The sequence below is a fragment of the Sturnira hondurensis genome, unplaced genomic scaffold (genome assembly GCF_014824575.4).
Source record: "Sturnira hondurensis isolate 20B ecotype Veracruz unplaced genomic scaffold, ASM1482457v3 Scaffold0009719, whole genome shotgun sequence".
NCBI lineage: Eukaryota > Metazoa > Chordata > Mammalia > Chiroptera > Phyllostomidae > Sturnira > Sturnira hondurensis.
The window spans coordinates 12740228-12759840 of record NW_028082350.1 but is presented as its reverse complement, the minus strand read 5'-3'; the positions used below and the strand labels follow the sequence as shown (position 1 = coordinate 12759840).

At 38.3% G+C, this 19613-nt stretch overlaps 1 protein-coding gene across 3 annotated transcripts in view; it reads left to right on the top strand.

Annotated features, from left to right (window-relative positions):
- INTS6 (integrator complex subunit 6) overlaps positions 1-19613 on the top strand; it is a 76116-nt gene that overhangs the window by 6515 nt on the left and 49988 nt on the right. For 2 of the 3 annotated variants that reach the window (XM_037057580.1, XM_037057581.1), the window contains one exon: positions 12995-13084. In XM_037057580.1, coding sequence (XP_036913475.1) covers positions 12995-13084 — 90 coding nt within the window. Of the gene's footprint in view, positions 1-12994; positions 13085-19613 lie in introns of those variants that run through there. The other variant, XM_037057583.1, reaches the window with a different exon arrangement.

Here is a 19613-nt window from a genome sequence, read left to right as displayed (position 1 = left end):
CCTCATATAAGTGGAGTCTCACAGGACAGTGGACCCTTGAATGACACTGGGTTTAGGGACACTGACCCCTGTTCTTGACTCCCCAAAAACTTTTAATAGCCTGTGGTTGACTGGAAGTGTTACTGATAACAGTCAACACATTTTGTATGTTATATGCATTGTATACTGTATTATAGCAATAGGGTAAGTTAGGGGAAAGAAAAGACTGGTACTGATGAGTACATATTTAAAACAAAAACAAAAAAACTATAATTGGACCCCACACAGTGCAAGCCCACTTTAAAGGGTCCACTGCATTTGTCTTTTTGTGACTGGCTTATTTCACTTAGCATGATGTCCTCAAGATTCATACATGTAGCATGTGTCAGTATTTCTGGTAAAGGCTGAATGATGTTTCGTTGTATGTATCACATGTTGCTTATCTGTTCATCTGCTGGTGGACACTTGGGCGGCTTCCACCCCCCCTTGGAAGTTGTGAATGGTGCTGCTGTGAACATGGTGTGCAGGTGTGAAAGATCATGCTTTCAGTTCTTTTGAATACATACCCTGAAGTGCAGTTGGATCATGTATTAAATCTGTATTTTTTAGGGGTTGTGATATTGCTTCCTATAGAAGTTGCACTGTTTAAAGTTTTCACGGTGAACAAGAATTCCAGTTTCCCCACATCCTTGCCAACACTCACTACTTTCTGTTTTTCTGGCATTAGTCATCCTAGGGGATGTGAGGTGGTATTGGTTTATTTGCATTTACCTAATTTATGTTGAGCATCTCTTCGTATTCTGGTTAGACATTGGTATATTGGCTTTTGAGACGTGCCTATTCAAGAAGACCTTTGCTAACTTAAGAAATTTTTTTTCGAGTTGTAGGAGTTTCTTAAATATTCAGAATATTAATTCCTTACGAGATTTGGTGATTTGCAAATATTTTTTCATATTCCAGGGTTGCCTTTTCAGTTCTACTGGTTGTGCCCTTGGGTGCACAGAAGTTTTAGTTTTTGATGTAGTCCAGCTTATCAATATTTTGTTGCCTGAGCTTTTGGGGTCACATCCAAGCAATCATTACCAAATCCAATGCCTCTGAAGCTTTTCCTCTGTATTTTCTTTTAGGAGTTTTAGGCCTTACGTTTAAGTTTGTAATTCATTTTGAGTAAATTTTGGTGTGTTTTTAGGGTCAGTCTCCATCCTTCTTCTGCATGCAGATACGTGTTCCCAGCCCCATTCGTTGGCTCTCCTTGCCCCACGCAGATCCTGGCCAGCCCCTGGTCTTTGAAGCTTCCTGAAATGATTTGCAGTAGTTAGTGTTGGCTGATAGGGGACTTTACATTCAAACTTGCTCAAGTGTTTTTTCTCCATCTTGATTTAATTGTGTGAAAGAAGGTGTTGGCTACGGATGTGAAAATTGGAACCCACCCCTGACCTTAACGTTTGCGTTACTTTGTGTCGTTGGGCAGGCGGTGCCGTTACCACTCTGTCCTGCTGCTTCCCGTTCCACACTGCCAATAACGAGGCGATTGTACCCTTACTAAAGAGTCAGGAAGAGGGTTAAATGGGGTGATATAGTACAGTGTATTTTAAAAATTAGGAAGTGTTTGCTCAGTAAGACACAAAGCATACTTTTTTCATCAGTAGATTGTTTTCCTTTAGTTTTTCATCTTAAAATTTGAAATTGCAGTTTAAAAATCTGATATTTAAAGCTGACTTTTATTACATGGTTTAAACTCTATTAGTGGTATATTAAATGTGTCTTTTTTCTTTGGTTTTGTATTCTTTTTGGAGAAGCAGTGTGAAAAGTAAACACTGTAACTTGGCCTAAGTTGTCATAACGGCAGTTGATGGCTATGGGGTAAAGTACAGGGATAGAGTTTTAAAAAAAAATTTAAGTGGAAGCTGGATGTAAATAGTTCAGTAGGTAAATCAGAAAGTCATTGTTTTGCAGGAATAAAAGTTGGAAAAGGAGCCCTGAAGAGACAGAAGCATGTGCTTTAACACCCTTCCAAATAGGGGCTCCCCTAGGGAGGGGTTCACACGGGTTTGGTTTGCAGGGAAGCTGTGAGGGCCACATCTGTTGGGTGAATTGGGATAGTTTAATAAGGTTTGACTGAGCTCAAAGGAGCATAAAAAGGCTACTATTTATTTGCCTTTGAGCATTAATTTAAAAGGTGGTAATTTAAAAAATTTGAAGATTTTATTTTATTTTTTGAAAACACTAGCTCTAATTTTTCTTCATAATTTTACACTCTAAGTCTGTTTTCTAAAGGTTCAAAAACCACCCTGTAATGATCTTTCAAAAGAAGTAGAAAAAGAATAAGGACATTATTGCATTCCTAATTAGAAATTATTAAAAAGAAGTAACTACAAAAGGCAAAAATAATAGGTTCCATTTCTTCAAAGAGAATTTTTTTTCCTTCATGAAAGAGGATGTCAATAACTATGTATTAAACTATGTACAACTGAAAATTGAAAACCCAGTAACAAATCTAATATTTGAATGAAAGCATTCACTTATTAAGATATTTTGAATTAAGGTCATTCGTGGTCAGAGTTAGCTAAAAGGATAGTTTATCCATGTTCATGTCATGGATCTCTTCAGTGAGATTGCACAATATTTTATAGCTTGAGGTTTTCCTAAATATTTAAAGTTATTTTTAATCACCATAATCCTATAATCCTTCATCCAAAATTGGTGGGTTTTTTTTTTTTTAGATTTTATTTATTTATTTATCTTTAGAGGGGAAGGAAAGAGGGAGAGAAACATCAATGTATGGTTGCTTTTCGTTCATCCCCTGCTGGGAGTTGGCCTGCAGGGAACTGGCCTGCAACTGAGGCATGTGCCCTGACTGGGAATCGAACCGTGATCCTCTGGTTCGCAGGCCTGTGCTCAATCCACTGAACATCCAAAATTGTTTTGATGACTTTTTATTTGTTTATTTATTTTGGTTGATTACAGAAACCAGCCATGAATTTTTTTCAACTAAAAAAATTTTCTTGTATGAACTTAATTTTTGTTAAGCCTTATTATCAACCTATTTAGCTTAAGCGTGGTCACTAGACCATAAATAAAATACTAAATTTTTTTTTTGGTTTTGTTGTAGGTTATATTTATTCCCTGATCTCTCTTCCACCAACCTTTTATTGAGATACAACTTAATACCCAGTCCTAAGTATGAAACTTGGTGAATTTTTATACACACTTTTTTTGTGTTGATGATTTATTTAATCTGATATAAACAAAATATTCTCATTTCCACATATGATCATTACATATACACTCCTGAAAAAATTGAATTTTTGCATTTACTGACAGAACTTTTCATTGGACTTTCTATAGGAGTTTTCTCATGATTACTGTTTCATGGGGCTTTAGAATTCAACGTGATGTTAGACGTTCACTCCATCTTTTTCATTTTATAGATGAAAGTAAGGCCTAGTGAAGCTAAATGCTTAATTTCTATTTTTGAACTATTTTAAAGAATGCAATTGGTTATGAAATAGTTATGCAGATTTTATTAGTAATTTATATAATAGTTAAGAGTACGTTTTAATGAAAGGTGTAAGCAGTGGATCTGAGTCCTTTTTTGAGGAGTATGTTTATAATTCTCCAGGGCCATGGGCATCCTTGAGCTTCCTCTGAAAACCAGGCACTGCCTTGGGCCAGTTCCCTTTGGTCTTCTCATGCCCTGCCGCAGTGGTGTTGGGTCCAGCTGGCCTTTCTCCCCACCCCCTTGTTTGGGAAAACATGCGAACACACCTGGGGAGGTTAAATGACAGACTTTTTCTTTTCTTTTTTTTACTGTTAGTAGGCCTAGATGCTAATATATGTATGTATTTCATTGCGCTTTTTGATTTTTGATTTTATAGTTTATTACATTTTTGATGTAGTTAGTTAACATAGGGCTGTTAACCTAGTCAGTTAATTAAAATTAATTGACTTTTTCACTGTAGTATGCCAGTCAATATTAGCACTATAGTTAGAAGTTGTTACTTTGGACAGTCTTGTAATTAGTTAACTTATATTTCTTTTCACATAAAATAATTTTGAAATACTCTAGTCGCTATGTTTTTAAGATTTGAAAGGCTCGTTGGCTTTGCATATCAACACAATTTGTTACTTCAACACATACTACCATGTTTCTGAATTTTTATTTGAACTCAAACAGTGGAATAGTGGTTACATAGAGTATGTAACTTGTCCAGCTCGTTTTTGAGCGAGAATGCGGTACTGAAAGAGCTGCCCCATCAGAACTGGCTGTGCTGGACGCTGCCACTGACTAGCTGATGTACAATGAGTCCCAGGACCTTACCAGTGGCGATGCTACCAATCTTAGAATTTTTTTTTAAGAATTAAAAATGGCATACATATTTTTACAAAAATTTTCTTTAGACTGTTGTTGGGACTCCCAAATCTAAGCTAGACTGTGTAGAAATAATATTTGTTAATTATTTAGCAAAGTGTCGGCTTGGTACATGGTGGGGATTTAGATGGTGATGGTGAGAATCATCCCTAACACTTAACAGGGTTAAAGCTTTCTAATTTGAGACTTTTGAGGGGAAAAAAGTCATAATCCATCACAAGAAGCTCAGAATTAGCTGTTCAGTAGTGCCAGCGAAAGTAAAATTTCCCGCCACAGGGAACACAGCGCTTTCGGTTTTAATTGAATCTCTGTAGATCGCTCCAAAATACTTTCCTGTTGGTGTTACAGGAGTCTTTTCCCCCAGGTCAGTTTCTTGTTCAAAAACAGTTTATAATAATATTAAGCACTTGAAAGCATTTGATTTTCAAAGCAAGGAAGGTATTAAGCTTTGAGGAAATTTAAACCTGAGTCCATTTCTAGGGCTTTGTCGCACTATGTTGGAAGATTCAAGTCGCCAATGGCCGGGATGGGGTGAAGGAGAAGGTGTTTGTGCAGAACGAAGGTCCAGTGAGAAAACGTGTGATCCCTTTTATTGTTTGTAATGTGCGTTTATTGTGGGGAAAACATAATAGGACAAGCCTTTTAGAGATTTTTTATGTGACAATATTTCTTTTTTAGGGTATATGTGATTTTAAATTTGCTTGTTGGGATATTGAGAGATACTTGCTCATAAACTGTATTTTAACATAATTAAGTGGATTAGTTGTACCAAGAGACAAATGTATATTAGCCTAGTAATGTCTTACCATTAGTCTCTATAGACATTGCTTTTTGAATCTGTGTCTTAAAAGGGTATGATGTTTCAACATTTTTTAATCCATAGTTTTGCCCAGATGAACTAGGGGACTCTTGGTGAAGGCCTTTGGAAGAATCATATCATCTAAAATAGTTTATTGTAGAAATAAAAAGTTATTCATACTTCAGAAAAAGTAACCGTAGCATTATCTCTTAAGTCATTAGTTTATTACTAGTGAATTTCAGGATTGATGCTAGCATGTTGAATGAATACTTTCCTTTTGTCTTAAATTTGATAAACCTAACTAGGTATTAGGAAACAGCAACGAGGGCTTCCAGGTATTCTGTAGTTTAAACACCGGAAGCATCCAAACAATTATTCTCAAAGTTTTAAAACAATAGATTATTATTATTTTAAAAGATTTTATTTGTTTATTTTTAGACAGAGGGGAAGGGAAGGAGAAAGAGAGGGAGAGACGAAACATCAGTGTGTGATTGCCTCTTGCATACCCTCTACAGGGAACCTGGCCCGCAACCCAGTCACATGCCCTGACTGGGAATCGAACTGGTGACCCTTTGGTTCATGGTCCAGTGCTCAGTCCACTGAGCCATACCAGCCAGGGCAAGTTATTGTTATTATTTTTGACAATAAATTATTTTTAATCACTGGAGTTGAAGATGCTTGAGTATGCAGTGTTGTACGAAGGGTTGGCTTTGAAACACCACAGTGGGTGATGTCACAAAGGCTAGATCTGAAAGAAAATGACAGGGTGTAGTACTTTTGGAGTATCAGGAAGAAGCAAAACGGTAATGCCTTAGCTATGGCGGTTCCTGATCATTGATGTACTTTGGCAGGTAATAACTAATGTAAAATGAATTTTTGTTGTGCAATTTTAGTTGTCGATCCCATTTCTCAAAACAGTAAGTTAGAAAGAAAAAACAAGAAATTACCTCTGGAAAATTGGGCCGCAATCAGGTCCAGAAAGAGTAAAGGTCTTTATATCTAAATTTTATCATTAACCCATAATGGATAAGGTGTTAATACTAAACAAGATTTCTCTATTGAACGTACATCCAATGAAAAAATTGTCTTTCATGTTCTTGGAGCTTCCGTTTTTGTGAGTGATAGCTGTAGTCTAAAACGTAACAATCTGCAGTCACCCATATATGACATCTCCTTTTTCATGAGGTTCATTTCTAAGGTAAAACCTTGGTGGATTTATATGTATACTTAGGAAGGCTTATATAAATTTCCTTTAAAAAATTTATAGTTTGAAATACGTGGATAGTATTTTGTTTCCTCAAAATGTAATATACTTTGAAAATTTAAAGTCTGTATACACTTGGGAAGGTATTTAGCAGAAGCATCAGTAAATGTTTGAATTGGTATCTAGCAAGAACATTTCTAGACACACATTATTCGTGTGTGTGTGTGTACATCTGTACACATATACACACATTGAGAGCATATATACACACACACACATGTGTGATGAATTTAGAGAAGTTTACATACTTCCTAAAAAACCTTATTGAAATTAGATAATAATCACTCATTCTCCTAGAAAATGAAAAACCATATTTTATACAAAATGGGGACCCTTAACATTAGTCTCACATTATGATTTATTTGATTACATTGTTTCCAGGTCGGCCTTCAGCTGCAGCACATGGGAAACAGTGGATTCGGTTTTCCCAAGTGCTCATGGTTAGTTTCTCCCCTTTATTAAGTTGCGTGCTTTATTGCTAACTTCACTGATATGCAACACTTATTAGGCAGCTTCCTCTCATTTTCAATTGCTCTCCTGAGGTTGCTTATGTAGAATGTTACGGTGGAACTCCGTCTTTTTTGTAGGACAGCTGGCGTGTGTATGAGTGATTTTTTTGAGAGCATATTCCAATTTGTAGTGTGGATGTCTTTAGAAGGACGTAACCATAGTGGTTAAAGCTGTGACCTAACCAGACTTTTGCAAAGGTAACAGCTGTAGGTTTAGTGGTCATCAACAACCCAAGATGATTGATCTCGGTAAAACGGGAAGATCTGGGTGATTTACTGTAGTCAGATCAGCGTTCAGCATCGTGCTATATGACTCCACCTGTCTCTGAAAATATGTCTTCATCTTGGCTTTTACTGTTTTGCTTTTTTTGTCATGTTTCTGAGATGTTTATTAGTACATGCATTGCTGAAATAATATTTTCCCAAATTAACATCACCCAATAGAATTCATGCAATAAATATATTAAGTTATTTATCCAGGACGTTAGAATTTTTAAGTAAAATTATATTTCTGATAACTCTCATTACTGTTTTTATGCCAATATAAACACTATTTGGCTGCTAATACTTTTAAACACTGCCATAACCAGCTATTTATTTGTTAGAGTAATCTTACTCAAACTTTACATTCCAGTTCATGTAGAACTCAAATTCTGTGAAATTATTACATATTTAATATTTTATTTTTTATTTTAAGATTTTGTTTATTTTTAGACAAAGGGGAGGGGAGAGAGAAAGGAAGAAACATCAATGTGGGTTGCATCTCAAGTGCCCCCATATTTAATATTTTAAATATATTGCATTTACATGATTATTCTTTAATGCAGTATACTTAGTGTTATGAGTTACTGAGTGTCCTTAACATTAATTTTTTTCACACAATTTTCAAGTTCTTGTAGTTAGTATTTCTCGCAGTGTTACTACTTGGTTTGTTATTTAGATTAAATTCTAGGATTTTGCTCCTTCATTACTGTATTAAAATGAATATATGAGATTATCTCCTGATTTTGCTTGCCTTAATCTTCCACCTGTTTTTAATGCTGTTATTTTTTTTTCTTTTTAAAATCTTCGCCTGTGGATATGTTTAGAGAGGAAGGGAAAGAGAGAAAGAGAGAAAGATTGATGTGAGAAACATCAATGGTTGCCTCTGTCATGTACCGTGATGGGGGATCGAACTTGCAACCTAGGTGTGTGCCCTGACATGGAATCAAACCTGCAGCCTTTCGGTTTGTGGGACAGTGCACCAACCAACTGAGCCACATGGTCAGGGCAGTGCTGTTGTTTAACGTAAGAAATTACATAGTCAGGTAAAGGAACTGTATTTGCACACGATTATGTAGTGGAACTGCTTGAGACTAAAAGTACGTTTCGTTTAATATGGAATTTTAACATTTTAAAAATAGTTATAGACCTCAATATATTCTAAGATACTAGGTTTTTATATATTAGCAGGTTTTTAAATTTTTATTTTTGGATACTAATCACCTTTTTATTTTGAACATTACTTGTTTTGAGTATGTAGTAACTGCCCTGGTTAAAAGTTTTGAGCATTGTAGAAAGTTATGCAGACACTCATGTCCACTCTTCAGAGGCAGCCATGATTGGTCAGTGTGTAACGTCTCCTTCAGAGGTCTTTTGTGTATGTTTAAAGCACTTAATTTTTTTACAATGAGTATTTTAGAGTTTTTATGTCGAAAGACTCATTTACAGCCTATCAATTGAGATCTTAGCTGAATTCTAAAGTAAACAAAACTTGTAATTCTGGCCTTGGAATTAAATGTACACCTGTCAGGTCTTTATGAACTTAAATATTATTATATTTTATTTAGAATGTATAATTAATCTGTTGTATATTTATCCCTATAATACAATGAACCTCCTCATTCTTTCAAAAAGTAGCTAACCAGTATTGACAGGGAATTATTAAGTAGAAAATATGATTAATTAAATATGATTAGGACTATGACTTCATGGGTCTTACTGCTATAGTTTTAGGCTAAAATAAAGACAATGGAGTTGATTGAAAGAAAAATATTACGTGTATAAATAATAGTTCAGGGAATAGTGGTATTGGAAAAGATTCTGGCTGTGGTGTGCAAATGTTGAAAGTTAGCAATACCGAACTAAAGAATGTTGCTTTAGTTCTGTTGCAAAGTCTGTGTTAAAAGCTTATTTTCTCAGTTATGTGTAGTCATAATAATAATGTACATTATTATGAGTACTAATTGCTACAGTCATTGGATGTGAATTGTATCCTCAGATTCTCTTCTTTTAGAAATAAGCTTAAAGTAGAATATTATGTTTAATATTAAAATGTATATTTTATATTTTCCTTAAAGAATCTGAATTTTGAAAAATTATATGAAATTAACCATAAAAAGTTTCTAAAAGGAATATGAGGTGGTTTGTTACTGTTACCTCTTTATTATCTATGATAATGGAGGAAAATAGGGTAGATAATGCAGGCAGCGTTTCATATTTTTACTGTTTAAGTAGATTCCACAAAGATGTAAATAAAGACAACCCGAAGATCTGATCTAGCAACCTAACCATGACAAAGGTGTTGACCGCAGTCCTGCCCGGACCTGCGCGCACCGTGCAGCGCACATGCGGGAGGAGCTGCAGCCTAATGGCGCGCACTTCTCAAGAGGGCCCTTTCCGTCTTCTGTGCGTGTTGCTTCTGTTACTCACTTGAGAGGCAGTTTCAGGCTGAAAAAGCGTGGGCTATTTCGGAAGTTCCTGATGTTCTTGCTGGGTGATACTCTTTATCCTAGATGTGTTTTGTCGATTGCTATTGACCGAGGCTTTCCTGGCACACAGTGAAATAGCCAGGTAGTGAGAACTAGGGGCGGGTGCACTGCAGACGCTGCCCCTGGGGAGCCAGAATGCCCGCCTTCGGTGCCTGAGACTGCGGTGCCTGAGACTGCGGGAGAAGGGGAGCTGACACAGGCCCGGGCCACCCTCATGAGATTGTTCCAAGGACTGGGAAGAACACATGAGAGCAGAGGTGACAGGTCTTCTGAATGCGCAGAGTTGCCGCCTTTTTGCTTCAGAAGATAAGAGCTGAGACCTGTTTTAGGGGATAGTAAAATGTCCCTCCCCCTAGTCTGTTGACAATTTGGGGGTAAAATTAAAAATTCTGGTTCCATGAGCCCTGGCTGGGTGGCTTAGTTGGTTGGAGCATCACCCGTACACCAACAGGTTTGGGTTTGGTCCCTGATCAGTGCACCTACCTAGGTTCCATCCCTGGCTGGAGTGTGCATAGGAGGCAGCCAGTTGATGTTGCTTTCTTACCTTTTTTTTACATTTTCAAAACTTTGGCAAAATATTTTAACATTTCAAGGGTTTTTTTTCCTTTTTGGTATAAAAATGAAATAAGTTCTAATGGATAAGTTCTACTTATTTTAATTATATTCTTTAAGTTTTCTTACTGGTCTAAGCCTTAATTGAATTATTTAACACTGATATTTTAAAATTATTGACAGAACTTAAATGAACATTTTTACTTTATACACACTTTGACCTGAGCCTTCTGACCGGTATTAAACTCAAATTTTATAGATGAGAGGATTTCTATTAGCTCTGGAGGTAGGATATTATACTTTGCACTATATTTTTGGTGACATATCCAGCTTTCTTTGCCAGCAACCGCTGCTTTCAGACTAGAACATCTTGAGTTTAATTTGGCTGATGGCGAAAGGAACCTTGCAGTCCCTCTACTGGCTGCCTTTGTTGTAGCAGAGGTTATTCAGTTCTTTTTTGAGGTCTTATAACTAAGCAAAAGGTTTTTTATTACTTTATGAACAAGGTGAATTTTGAGGGAAATTCTAATATAGGTGTATGGACTGTTTCCTAATTGAGTAATTTCATAAACATAGTTATTAAGAATAAAACTTTTAAGAAGTTACAATTATAGGTAAAGATTTGAGAGTACCTCACATAAATAAGGGGAATGGAATGGTTGTATTTTTTTTAAACTTTTTTCTACCTTTGATCTTGATCTGAATTTCCCCAAATTTAGAGCCATTAGAGAACGTCATATTTTATTTCGTGTTTATGTGTTTGAATGACACGCATGACCGTGAAGGGACAGGGATGACTGGGCAGATACAGGAGGGGGGTGGTGTGCCCTCGTAGCCTAGCGAGTTCATGAGTTGTGTGAAGTGAGGGCAGCACTCATTTGTATTGAGGCAAAGGTAACGTTTCTGTATTTTTGGGAGCTTATTAATAAGTTTGAGCAATTGTAAATGGGTCTGCGAACTAGGGCAGGTTTCTATTAGGCTATATAAGTAGTGAATAATGAATATTTAAATGCCCAGCTCTTTAATATTTTGTGCTTAGGACTCATGGAAAGAGGAAGACTTGGACTGGACCTTAAAGATTGATAAAGAATTGGGTGGGTGGTGGGCAGGGAACAGGAAGAGTATTCCATTCGAGGGAACCAGTCAGAGCTCAGCGATGGGTATGAACACGGCCTGTTTCCAGATCCCTGAGAAGACCTGTACTGTTAGAATTTGTTATTTATGTTGGGGGGTAATGGTTTGAGAGGCATTGTAGTGTAACATTTCCAAAAATGTGTTCTATTTCCCATGAATGGGGGAGGGAAGGTAAATTCGTATTTTTCCCCCTCAAGGCTTCTGTAACGTTTGAATGCTACCATGCCTTCAAAATCTTCTAGAGGTTATACCCAACATATTTTTTAAAATTTGACCAGAGGAAGTTTCCTTCATCTGGACACCAGTTTGAAAAATGTACATGCCACTTCGAAGTTGTGTAGCTTGGTCAGGAAATGGTACCAGGCCCTCCACCCCAGCACTTTATGATGATTAGGTTATAATCACAATTACTGTGTGTAACAAGTGTTTGTAAATTCGGCAGATGTTGAGTATGTATTTTGATACATATATGTGTGTATGGATAGTGATGAGTTGTAGAAGTGTGTAAGGGAGAGGTTATGAACCATGGAATAGTGAATGTGTGTAAAGCTCTTCCGTGCCCTGGCTAGTCGTAAGTATGGTCTGTGCACGTCGGCCTCTCCTTGCTTGCAGTCTTGTTAGGAATGCAGGACAGTGGGCTCCGAGTCAGACCTACCGAATTAGAGCCTGCATTTCATCAGGTGCTTCACGTGCACGATAAAATCTATCGTTGGCTGTTTCACCTCATCTCCAGTAAAACTTGCTTCTGTGCTTGAAGGTGGTTAGTTGCTGAGAATTCGATGCCTTTGATTTCAAACACCAGGTTTACCCTCTTGAAACTTCTGCCCTTTGGTTACAGTTTTGCACAGAATGTGCTTAATATCTCAAATGAGAGCCATTTATGTGCGAAAGATAAGCTTGTGTGTATACATGAGCCTCTCAGAAGATAGGTCGCTTAGAATCTATTGAGAGTGACAGGACCAGGGATTAGAGTGGAAGTTAGGTGTGGAGCATTTGAGAGCTGAATGCCTTGCGTTCCATTGTCACTGCTGCTGTTGTTTTCCTACCCTCCGCCGAGCAATTTAAGTAACATCCTTTCTTAATTTTAGTTTTTCATGTTGGACTATTACCAATTTTGCTAAGCCCAGAGTAGCCTTAGTGTTTGCATGGAACCAGCTCTCAGACCCCATCCATCCACCCACCTACTCACTTGGTGGGATAGTTGATTACGTTACAGACTGAATTATGTGGTAACGTTCACCTGCTATTTTGCCTCCCTTCTAAGGAAGTTTCTCCAAAAATATTATCTTTCCATTGTTTTACTTTGTAATATCGAAATATGTGAAATTATTAGAATTACTACATTATTAAGTCCCATTTAAGAAACTAAGTACTTTTAGTTACATAAATATAAATGCTCACTGTGAATTAAAACAATGTAGGAAGAAATGAAAATCTATCTAATTGCGTTCCTGTAAGGTTATCCTGTTTAGTTTGTTTCCTCCTAATTTTTTTAATGCACTAAAGCTATACATCATACATAAAGTTCAACAGCAAGAAGGGGATTTATGCACTGTTCTGAGAATTGACTTTTTACTCAGAAAATTTAAGCTAATGTCTAGACCTTAATATAATTAATGTGTTTTTTGACATTAGGGAAGAAACCCCTTTTTCTTGGAACCAGCAATAATTATTACAATCACTGATGGGAGCAAGCTGACTACTACCAGTGGGGTCCAGGACGAGGTAAGTTACGTTGATGTCGGCACATTTTGTGAACATGAAGTGGAGAAGTCCTCGTTTTTGTGTGCACTGCAGGGTGTTGGCTCCCTTCAGGAGAGGCTCTTTGGCTGTTGGATGCAGACTAGAGGCGCCTGCTCCCGGTGCTCATGCGCCTTCTCTGTTGTCTAGAGCAGTAGTCTCTGAGTTTTCTTGAATAGCAGCCCCTTCTGTGAAAAAATTTTGAGCCTACCCCTGCCCAATTACATATGTAATTCTGAGTTTAGGTGAAGGTGATGGTGTCAGCTCATACAGTACAGCTAGTAAAATTAATTCTTATTTTCGGGTTAAAAAAATAAGGACAGAATTTTAATAATTTCTTCCCATATTTGAGTGGATTGCCACGTGCACTCCACTGTGGACACTACTAAACTAGAGTATAGCAAAGCTGTGAGGAGGTTAAGACTAGGAAAAGGGAAGGTCTTTTATTCTAAGTCAAATACTCTATAATAATTATTAATCTTATCTATTTTCTATTAGCAAATACAACGCAGAAATTGGTTCTGTATGGTGTGATAGGGTGAATACAATAGAATTATTTTAACTAATCTATTTTTATTGTATTTGAACTGCTCTTGAACATTATATTTATTTTTTAAAAGATTTTATTTATTTATTTTTAGAGAGAAGGAAGGGAGGGAGAAAGGGAGAGAAACATCATGGTGTGGTTGCACCTCATGTGGCCCCCACTAGGGACCTGGCCCGCAACCCAGGCATGTGCCCTGACTGGGAATCGAACTGGTGACCCCTTAGTTCGCAGTCCATGCTCAATCCCCTGAGCCTCACCAGCCAGGGCTATATTTATTTTTTAAAGTATGTTATAGAAGGGAGATTGTTTAGACTACTCTCTTTGCTGTTTGCATTCGCTTTAGAATCTTAACTTTAATTCTCATTATATTTAGAAAGGGTTTGCTTAAGTAGGAAAAGTGTAGTTTTTATGTTCAGTAATTTTTAGCAATACTTTTTGTGTGTGACATTGTGAAATGCAAATTGGACTTGGAATAAGAAAATGTGGATTTTAGCTGACCTTCAGCTACTTTCTGCCTGTGAACTTTGCATCATCTCTAAATCTGCCTCTTGTACATGAAATAAAGATGGTAGTTGATGTCTTACTGCATAGGGTTGTTGGAAGACTGAATGAAATGATGTATGTGAAAGTGCTTGGTGGGCTGTAAAGAGAAGAACATGTTTACCATGAAGCATTGGAGCCAATAAAGAATTGTGATTGCCTGATCTTGACTTGGGGGAAGAAAGTCAGAATTGTTTTGTGTGAGCAGTTGAAGTTGATGGGAATTTAGGCTGTAATTCATGGAGTTAGACCTGAAAACTTGAGGTAGATTAAAATGCCATCAGTTTCTGAATATTGACTTTGTACTCTTCTACTTTGCCAGATCACTTAATTGGGTCAAGTAGTTTTTTGGTGGAGACTGTAGGATTTTCTGTGTACACTATCATGTCGTCTGCAAATAATGACAGTTCTACTTCTTCCTTTCCAGTTTGGGTGCCTTCTATTTCTTTTTCTTGTCTGATTGCTGTGGCTAGGACCTCCAGTACTGTGTTGAATAGCAGTGATAAAAGCAAGCACCCTTGTCTTGTTCCTGATCTTAGTGGGAAAGGTTTTAGTTCTTGCCCATTGAGTATGATGTTGGCAGTAGGTTTCTCATATGTGGCCATTATTATGTTGAGATATGCTCCTCTGTTCCCACTTTGCTGAGTGTTTGTATCATAAATGGGTGCTTATTTGTTTTAAGGCAAAGTTTTATATCAGTTATGTAGTTGGAACATAGGCCTGTGAGTTTATGGTGTTTGAATTTAGGCAAGTCTTTGATCCTATGCGTGTGTAGTTCTCCGTGTCCCAGTGCAGACTCCTCTTCTGGGGCAGAGAGACAGTGCACCCCAATGTGCATGTTGTTGCAGCTCAGTTTTTTCTAAAATGTTGTGAAGCATTGGTTTGTTCTGGCCCAAATAATTAAATTATGGTATTCATTTTAAGGAGCCTTTCAATTCATAAAAAGCGTAAAGATGCTGCTTGTTTTCCTCCTCTGTGTCTGTGTTGGTGTGCGTGGGTGTGTGCACACATGTGTGCTGCATGTGATCTGTGTTATGACTTCTTCTCAGGAATAGCAAACAGAGTTTTGCCTTCATGTCTCTCTTTCTTCAGATTTCTTAACCTTTGCTTTTGGCAGAACTTGATTCTTTCTCCCATTTACTGAATGAGTGAAAATGTCAGTAATTTTCGTATTAGGTATGTGTGTATATAATTTTCGATGCCTGTGGCTGACATTGATGTGACCTGTTACTATTTACGCAGCTGTGCCTTCCACCCATATGGTACACTTTGCTGCAGAGTTACACGATCTCGCACGGTGTACCATATCTGTTCTGTTGGTGCTGTTTTCCAGGAGTAAGTGTTCTGCCGCCTTAAAATCATCCTTGCGGTGTGTAAGGAGACTCTGAACTCATCGAGTCGTACTGTGTATTTTAGGAATGAGGAAGTCGAGATCCAGGAAGGCAAAGTGATTTGCTAAAGTTGTAACATTTGTGATTGCCAAAATGTGGGTCAGAATTTATCTAAATTCCGAAGACATTCCAGCCCCTTCAGACCAGTGCCTTTTTCCTGATGTGTCTTCTGCCTTTTTGCTTGCTCTTAAAATTTACCTTCTGTTTACCTGATTTCCTTTTCATTTACTTCAGTTTTCTCTGCGTTTGGGACAAAGTAATGTGTTCCTATTCACTCGGGGTACCTTGAATGACTGTGATAACCAGGACAATGAGGATTACCAAGATAAATCGGGTGGATTTCCAGTACTCAAGGTCACAGTCTCATGGGGGAGATTGCCTATTAAATGGCTTTATGAATGCTTAAATAGATAACATACTGAGTGTATCAGAGCACTAATGGAGGAGGGGAAGGTTAATATCACCTACCTTGTGTTTGTGTCAAATTCCATGTAATGTGAATTTTTGTAGTCATTTAATTTTGATTAAATTCAAGGATCTTGTGGATGATCTGGTAGAGGACATGTGTGAAATTGATAAAGAAGCTGGTATGAAGTTGTTTTAAGCCTAGAAAATAGTTCATGAAAAACTTGGTGCCATGTTGTCTCTTGACCTGGTTGAGACCACACTGGCCGGAATAACCCAATTTCTTCTAACTTGTTTGTTGAAATAAACAGGGATGCCGTTTCCTCTGTGTCCGCTCCTCTCGGAGCAGCGCGTTGGGGTTAGAAGTGTGGCAGCTTCGGGCTGCGGACGATCCTCTTGAGATGCGCGTGATCACTTCACTTGAGTCCTTGTCCTTGTTATCTTTTTGACCTTGTTTCATTAAGTCCAGGCCATTGTCTGAGGTGTCAGGGGTGTGTTTCTGGTGTAGTGTTTTTGAAAACTTGTTAGGACTTTTGATGACTGCTTGTGTTGGAAAAACATGTGTGTGTTTTTAAAATATCTTTTCTTTTTAAATGCAGCTATTTGATAAAATTGGTGGTTTGCAGAATTTTTGTGCATGAGGAGTTAGATGGGACTTTAAATTCTGATACATGAGAAAACCAGACTGTTTACCTCCTTAGTAATCTTCGATGTTGAAAAACACACTGTGGTCAAATAACCATGGTACCATTTACCGATGTGTCAAATGTTTTGGTAGAATTCACTAAATTATCATTAGAGTTGTTGAAAAACACTTTTTCTGGTCTTTGTTTCTTGCAGTAATCCTCTCTGGTACTGTTTTGCAATGGAAAACTATTCTGTACTTAAGATTCCAGAAACATGTGGCTAACGATATTGCTCAATAAAGTGGCCTGAAGGAATCCTGCCAGTGCCTTCTTGGTGATGAATGACATTCCAGGAAGTGTAGCAGTTATTTTTCTCTTCCTTGGAAGTGCTAATAGTAGTATTATCTTTCAAATATGAGATTTCTATATGCTGAGAATCTTTCTGCAACTCTGTCAATGTTACGACCACACTGGAAGTTAACATTTTAAAGAAAATACTTGCAGTAAAAAAAAAACTATTGGTTTTTGACATTGAAAGTTCTGCCTTTAATGAGCCTTTCCCAGCTTTTTAAGACAAACTAGGACAACTACTTTTATAACTTCTTGGCAGATGTTCAGAAAGGGCATGTGGTGTAGGAAAAAAGTGTCTGAGTGATCTCAGCTACATGTTCGAGTAGCTACAAATTAGGGTCTCTCACCCTCTCAGCTGTCCAAGCTGATGCAGGAGCCGCAGCAGACTCGAGATGTTGATTGGCATTAGTGATTTTCCAGGGTCATGCTGGCCAGTGGAGATGGTTTTACCTTTTACAAGGACAGTCTGTGATTAGGGTCCATAGTTATGGCTCGTATTTCACTCTGCGTGGTCTGTACCCATTGAAAGGACGACGGTCTGCTTCTAGTGTCTGAAACAGTTCAGATACCACATCTCTCTTCCCCCAAATGTTTTTATTTCACTAAAATTACTAAAAATATGTGCCAAAAGCCATCAGTACTGTTTAAATTGGGTCAGTAGAGTCTTTGAAACACATATTTAAAATAGTTTTCTCCCCCGTATTCCTACAATTTCGGGGTACTTTCTCTTTCTTTTTTCTTTTTTAAAAAGACCCCTATGGAATCTTGAGGGGCATCACTGCAGTGTGATAGAATGTACCCAGCAGACCTGTGCGCGGATGTGTTTGTGTGTTTTCACGTCTCCTCCTGTGTGGTGGTGCTGGGGCTCAGTAGCAACAGCCAGACTAGTTCGTGGTACTTGTCATTGAGCTGTTCTACATGTGTGTACAACATTGTTCTACATGTTAGTCTCTATCAGTACAACTTTTGAAGAACGTTGAATAAGAATTTGTTGCACGCAATTTATTTGTATTTTTTTACCCATATTGTTGCCTGTTCTGTCAACCCCTGATTTATTGCTTCTGCTGTACTATAGAAAAATATGTATCCATAATTATGAGTATATTAAAAATATGTATAATAAAAATGTACAATGAAAAGGACTTGATGAAATATTTCAGCTTAATACCTATAGTGGATTTTCAGCAATTGACGTTTGCAATACTCTTATTTTTCTCAAGGTCATATGTAAGGGAATGTTCTTAAGGATTAGCTCATGATACACACTACAGTAGGGTAATTAGAAAGAAATGCTGGCTGATTACTCTTTACTGAAACCCTGTGGCCGCAGTAACTAACCTGTCTTCTAGAATCTGTGGTGAGGTCTGTCAACATTGCTTTCATTCAGAGGGCGAATCGGCTTTACCCGGCCTTTGTCGACCTGTCAGAGCCAGTGAGCAGTGGGACAGTGTGCGTGAAAGGGAAGGTCCTAGTGGACACGTTTCTGTTACTCCTCTGAGCCTGACTCCTCCACATTAAACGACTGTGGTGTTTAGGACGGGAGTTTCCCAATGGCTGCATCAAAATCACCTAGGGTGTTTTGTGAAATACACAGGCCTCAGCTCTGATTCTGGAAACTTACGTTCAGTTGATCTGGACGGGGACCTGGGATCTATGTTTTTGAAGCTTCCCAGTTGATTCTGATGCACGGATTTGGAAGCCACAGTTTTAGAGCACAGCGTGACTGCAAATATATATATGTATTTTTAAACTACAAAAAGATGCATGTGAAAATGAGTAACTTGAACAAAACAATTAAAGCTGTTTTGACTTACAGGGCCATCAAAAAACGTGAAGATGACAATTAATTCTCGACCTTTAGAACTGTTAAATTTGAGAAGGGACTTCCAAGGGCAGTGGAATCAGCCTTCTGTAGATACGAGGTTTCGTATGGGCCTTCTGACCGGGTTTGGGCCTTTGAGAATCCATTGTCAGGCAGCCTCGGAGTATCACCCTCAGTGCCGGCTGCAGCCCAGTTACTGCCTAGGGTCTGCGGCGTGGAGGGCGACTCTCAGCCCCAGGGCATGGCTGAGGTGGAGGAAGAGGGGGTAAGGAAAGGGGGTCACCTGTCCCTCTCCTCTGCTGTGTGCTTGCCTGTCCCTGGCTTGGGGATTTCCATCCAAAGGGGTACGCAGTATTGTGTCATCCTCATTGTCCTTTAATCCCTGGCTTGGATGTCTGTAACTAAATCATTTTATACGCACACACACATGTACACACACACACACACACACACACACACACTTGACCTAGGTGAAGGCAGCTTATAAAGAATTGGTGAGACTTCTGCCAAGATGGAGGCATAGGTGGAAACACCGTGCCTTCTCCCACAACCAAGTTTGAATAAAACAAAGGTTTGGAGAAACAAAGACACAACCAAAGGACAGAAAATTGAATTATACGGAAGTCCGACTACATCTAACCGTTCAACGGGGACGGTAAGAGGGGCGGAGCCAGCAGCGAGCAGGGTCGGGCAGGACAGGGCCCCTGACCCAGGCGCGCAGGCAGACGGGAACCAGTTGGGGTGCGGGGCAGACCGCGGGCGCATATTCGCGCACAGTGAGACAGACCACGCAGGCCCCAGGGGGCGAGGGCTGACGGCGGTGGCACACTCG